General features: G+C 39.4%; 1 protein-coding gene across 1 annotated transcript in view; it reads left to right on the plus strand.

The window, feature by feature from the left end:
• The window catches only part of CAPZA1 (capping actin protein of muscle Z-line subunit alpha 1), a 48618-nt gene extending 44151 nt beyond the window's left edge, over positions 1–4467 (plus strand). Inside the window, exons 9-10 of the mRNA XM_068540511.1 lie at positions 2159–2221; positions 2930–4467. Of these exons, the coding sequence (XP_068396612.1) occupies positions 2159–2221; positions 2930–3070 (204 nt within the window). The 3' untranslated portion in view covers positions 3071–4467. The remainder of the gene's footprint in view (positions 1–2158; positions 2222–2929) is intronic.
• The last annotated feature ends 1533 nt before the right edge of the window (positions 4468–6000 follow it).

The raw sequence follows: 6000 nt of genomic DNA on the forward strand, positions 1-6000 counted from the left end.
ACCAACCCGTTTTGTTGGTTGCTTGACGTTAGTTCACAGTCTTTGACTGAGAATAGTGATAATGGCTTTAGAGAATTCAAACTTCTTTTTCTTTCTCAGTTGTGAGATTTGCTCAAGGAACAGCAATATCTTCAACTGATAAATACCAGGAGGAAGGAAAGTTTGCCAAACTAAACCTTAGAGGGGTTATCATTCATACATTCATATCATTAGAGAAACTGAACATTTTTAGGAATATTCAATCAAACAGTATTGTGTTCCATACCTGGAAAGAAGGGACATAATTTTTCGTGCATTCACAGTACTTCTTTATATTCCTAGAAGTTACTGAGCACTCTCAAATAGCTTTTGTTTATTTGTGTTGTATCTATCTACCTTCGTAGAAATTAAAACCGAAAAATGTTAAAAATACTTATTTATTAATTTAAAAATAACAATAACAGGGACTTCCTGGCAGTCCAGTGGTTAAGACTGTGCTTTCACTGCAGGGGTTGCAGGTTTGATACCTTGTTGGAGAATTAAGTTCCCACATGCCACACCACGTGGCATGGCCAAAAAAAAAAATCTAAAGCAAAAATAACAAACCCATTACTTGTTAACCTTCACTTTCACAATAAACAGCTGTATTTTCCAAGTTAAAAAAAAATTAGTGAAAAGAATGTCATTGATTTACATTTTCACAAAGTGTGTAATGTCTGACTTAATAAAAGACAACTGGATTCTCATATGTGCTTCACACATTAGCCCTCAAAAAGTAATGAAGTTGGGGCTTCCCTGGTGGTGCAGTGGTTGAGAATCTGCCTGCTAATGCAGGGGACACAGGTTCGAGCCCTGGTCTGGGAAGCCCTGACAGGGGACACAGGTTCGAGCCCTACTGGGAACTACTGGTCTGGGAACTACTGAGCCTGCGCGTCTGGAGCCACGATAGTGAGAGGCCTGCGCACCGTGATGAAGAGTGGCCCCCACTTGCCACAGCTAGAGAAAGCCCTAGCACAGAAACGAAGACCCAACATAGCAATCAATCAATCAATCAATAAATAAATAAATCTTTAAAAAAAAAAAAAAAAAAAAAACCTTGACAAGTGAATCCATTTAAAAAAAAAAAAAAAGTAATGAAGTCGGGACTTCCCTGGTGGCGCAGTGGTTAAGAATCCGCCTGCCAATGCAGGGGACACGGGTTCGAGCCCTGGTCCAGGAAGATCCCACATGCCGTGGAGCAACTAAGCCCATGCGCCACAACTACTGAGCCTGCGCTCTGGAGCCCGCGAGCCACAACTACTGAAGCCCAAGTGCCTAGAGCCTAAGCCACCGCAATGAGAAACCAACGCACCACAACAAAGAGTACCCCCGCTCACCACAACTAGAGAAAGCCCGTGCACAGCAATGAAGACCCAACGCAGCCAAAAATAAATAAATAAATTTATTTTAAGAAAAAAAGTAATGAAGTCATCACACATTCATAGCTTCTATGAAACTACACTGTACACACATGAGAGTGAGCGTGGAAAAGGCAATTAACTGTCTTAGTATTATTATGAATAGAAAGTAGTTTTGACTCTTTGAAAGGATCTTGGGATGCTGCCCTGGGCATTAAATCTCACCCTCTTTAATTCTGTTTTACTTAATTGTGAAAGAGAGAGATTCAACTCATTTTGTACCCAAATCATGTAAAGCAAAATGTGATTGATTGGCTTAGAGGAGCCTCTGAGCTTAGAATATATGACTGATATGTCTGAGGGCACTGTTTATATCATCTTAAACCAGAGATATTTTCAAGGCATAAAAATTTCAAGACATCATGATGTCTTTTGGGCATACTGTAGTAGATTGGAAAGAAGTGTGGGTTTTTTTGATGAGGACCTGGATTTGGATCCCATCTTTATCATTCAAAGGCTGTATAATTTTGGTCAAGTCACTTAAGAGGATTCTGTTTTCTCATCTGCAAAATGGAGGTGGTAATAATAACATCTATTTCACAGGGTTGTTGTGAGAACCAAAGATAATGTGAATGGGAAAGCTTGAAAAACTAAATTTTTATACAAATGTTAGTTTAGATGGACTTACTTTTTAGTATTTTTTTATTCACTGCTTACTGAATTATATTCACTGCTTAAGAATTTTTAAAATTCTTATTTCCCCCTTTTCCTCTCTCTATTAGAATGAAGTCCAAACTGCTAAGGAGTTTATTAAAATTATAGAGCATGCAGAAAATGAGTATCAGGTAAGATGATTTGAAACTGATTTTTCTAGGTCTAATGCCTTATTTTGCTTTTAACATATTTTGTTAGACTTCTCTCTCCTTTGAACATAAATATACATGTTGTTCAGTGTTAGTAAGAGTGGAGACTTTGCAGACCTTCTTGCATTCTGCTTACAATCAAGGTTTTGGCATTGGAAGGTACTACAGATTTCCCTTACTATCCCAAAGTAGAGCGTTCCTATGAAACCTTTCCTAAGTCCAAATGGCATAAAGCAGAGAAGCAATTACCTTAGAACACATCTTGCTATCAGATGCACAAATAATTGAGGTACAGCACAGATGCTCACAGACGCAGTTCACAGCTCCAGCTTGCTTGATGCTGAGCTGCTGAGTGTAATTCCTGAGGAAGGAGCTTGGTGGGGTCACTGTTACTGCTCATGGTGCACCCTGCCCCTGTAACAGCCTCACTGCAAAACAAATGCTGAACGCTGTTTTTGCTTTTTGCTTTGGTAAAAGCAAAGTGACATAAAGCAAACTTTGGAAAAGCGGGGGATACCTGTATAGCCCTTGCTTTAGAAATAACATAGGTGGGCTTCTTAACCTGCTTCAGAGATTGGAGAAGTGCTCACTAGAAATCTTACAGCCTGTATGTCCTTAGGGGACTCAAGCATGTCCTTTGACTACATCTGGTTTCTGTTCAAGCAACTTATTTTCAATTATCTATTGCAGACAGCAATTAGTGAAAACTATCAAACAATGTCAGACACCACGTTCAAGGCCTTGCGCCGGCAACTTCCAGTTACCCGCACCAAAATCGACTGGAACAAGATACTCAGCTACAAGATTGGCAAAGAAATGCAGAATGCTTAAAGGCTGAATGTAGGATTCTTCAATACATGGAAAGAAAGGATGCAATGTGTGGTCATATGATAAATAAGTGATTTATAAACAAGAGTGATATTTTGCTAGGGCTTTCAAAGTTAACAGGTTTTCTAGCCTCATGGAATACTGTTGAACCTATAGCATTGTCTTGATTCTTCTGTGTTTTCTGCCTGGTAATTTTCTGTTTTCACTATATCTACTTGTAAATCTTTTTTTTTTTTTTTAATTCTGCCACATTTAATGATGGAGAGAGATATCTATCCTGGAGTCATTTTACTGTTTAGAAAATTTTCCTAGCCATGAAGCCCTGTTACTGACATAGACAGGTAATATGTTCAGTACTTTTCTACCCAGTCCTTCAAAGCACTTCTGGTACTTCAGTGGTTTTTACTGATCAACCAACAGCTAAAGAGGCTATGCTACAAACTACAGCTGAATGGAAGACACATTCATCCTTCTCCCTCCAGTTGCTTTGATCATCATTTATAGCATCTCATAACTATAGTTTCAAACATCTGGATTGGGGTTTTTCAGGTCCTTTTTGGAGGCAAAGGAAGTTTTCTGGAAATTCCATTATAGCCAGCTTCTCTGGGGAAGTTGTTTTTAAATCCAAAGACTTGAACCACATTCCCTACAAATGAACGTGTTTGCTTTTTTCCCTTCCATCATTGTTTCTTTCCCATCTAGTACCATTATAGTTATAGACATGTGCATTTTTAGAAGAGTTTTACCCACTTATTATTATTTTTTTAATATTCAAAAACTGCTGACATACTAGGGATATAGTAGAGTATAAAACTTGAAAAAATGCAGATGTTGAAGGAATAATAGGTATCTTGTGCTTTAATACTTTGTGGCAGAATTGTACTATAAGCGAATGAATCAAACAACTATGTTAATCACAAAAACTAAAAATGAACCAAAGTGAGAAGGACAAAGTTCAGACAGTATCTTTCTATTGTAACCTGTTATTTAAGGGAATACTAGTGATTTGTTCTAAATAGGATGTAAAACTTTTTCCAAATTACTTCCTCAGTCCTGCCTGCCAACTCAAATGTAACTGTGATATAGCAACCCTTCCCAGGTTTATTGGCAGGTACAGGTGTGATCTCAGAATACACAGGTAACATAGATATGATATAACAACTGGTAATGGTGGATTCATTTACATTGTTTACACTTCTATGACCAGGCCTTAAGGGAAGGTCAGTTTTTTAAAAACCAAGTAGTGTCTTCCTCCAAATACATGTCAAAAGAAGGGTTTGTGTTTCAGCTTTGTTTCTGCTTGGTAATACAGTCAAGCAAGAGTTTATTTCCAAGTGACCCATTGAGCTGTGTAAGCATTTTTGTTTATTTCAAATAAAATATATTTGTATTATTTGTCATTCATACTATCCATCCATACCACACTATCCTCTGTATCAGGTAGTCCAATAGAAATATACCTGTTTTGTTCTTAAATTGTCTGAGTCTCTCCTTTTTGAGCCAGTCTCTTCAGCCCTTGTTCTCAAGGTAAGATTTGGAATTGATCTTATTTGATGAGAATGTTCAGGGTTTCTGAAATTGGTTTCTACCTTCAACTAGTATAAATTCAGTGACTATCCAAAGACTTGGAAAGAACAGCTTTTTTTTTTTTTTTTTTGGTGGCCATGCCATGTGGACCACAGTTCCATGACCAGGGATTGAACCCATGCCCCCTGCAGTGGGGAGCGTGGAGTCTTAACCACTGGACCACCAGAGAAGTTCTCCCCCACCTCTTTTTCTTTTTTAAAGTTTGAGCAGTTTCTCTGTGGATCATACTGCTTTACACTCAGTGGCTACTGGTGTTTCAAAGGCTTTGTTTTGGGGTTTCCATTTCTGTCAAAAAGAAAAATCTAGTTATCTTCTCTACCTATCACTCAGAAAACAAGGCCCAAGTAATTATAGTTACTAGGTAGGAAGTAGAAGTGAAAGAATCCCTGCACTGTGAACTTGGGTAATATTTCACATCGACTTAACTCTAAATGCTGCTTTCTTTCCATATGAGTTTAACTTGCTTACAGACATGTGGGAAAGGCTTCTGTCCTGTTTCCCAAAATGGAACCAGAGGCGTTTCAATGCTTCACCTTCCATTCAAGGCCAGTTCAAATTCCCACCCCTTTGAGGGACATTTAGGTATACTACACTATGTACTTGTAGTACAGGTTCAAGCATTCTGGCCTTTGCCTTTAACTTACTAACCCCATCAGCCTGCCCCATTGATTTCCTTAGTCCATACAGACTTTTGTAAAGACTCAATCTCTTGGCCATCTAAAGCCCTTGGTTTCTTATAACTGGGAGGAAGTCAACTCTCCTTGCCAAGTCCTACACAGACCTCCTGATTTCCTTAACCTCCTTCAGCAGAGTATTTGCTTGAATTGTGTCTATTTTATCCCACTGCTGAAATCAGCCTATGGTATCCTAGGGCAAAAGTTTCCCAGCCAGAGGGAGAGGAGATTTCTGTGAGGCCTCACTCCTATATTTGAAATTTTGAAATTACACTGCTGAAATTTTGAAATTACTGTTTCATTTCTGCCTGGATGGTTGTGCTTCTGTTAGTTGCCGAGTTCTAGTGCCTGTTCTTTTTTTTTTTTTTAATAAATTTATTTATTTATTTATTTTTGGCTGCGTTGGGTCTTCGTTGCTGCACGCGGGCTTTCTCTAGTTGCGGTGCGTGGGCCTCTCATCACGGTGGCCTCTCTTATTTTGGAGCACGGACTCTGGGTGCATGGGCTTCAGTAGTTGTGGCTCGCGGGCTCTAGAGCACAGGCTCAGTAGTTGTGGCGCACGGGCTCAGTTGCTCCACGGCATGTGGGATCTTCCCGGACCAGGGCTCGAACCCCTGTCTCCTGCATTGGCAGGCGGATTCTTAACCACTGTGCCACCAGGGAAGCCCTGCC

The sequence above is a fragment of the Eschrichtius robustus genome, chromosome 3, assembly GCF_028021215.1.
Source record: "Eschrichtius robustus isolate mEscRob2 chromosome 3, mEscRob2.pri, whole genome shotgun sequence".
In the NCBI taxonomy this organism is placed as follows: Eukaryota; Metazoa; Chordata; class Mammalia; order Artiodactyla; family Eschrichtiidae; genus Eschrichtius; species Eschrichtius robustus.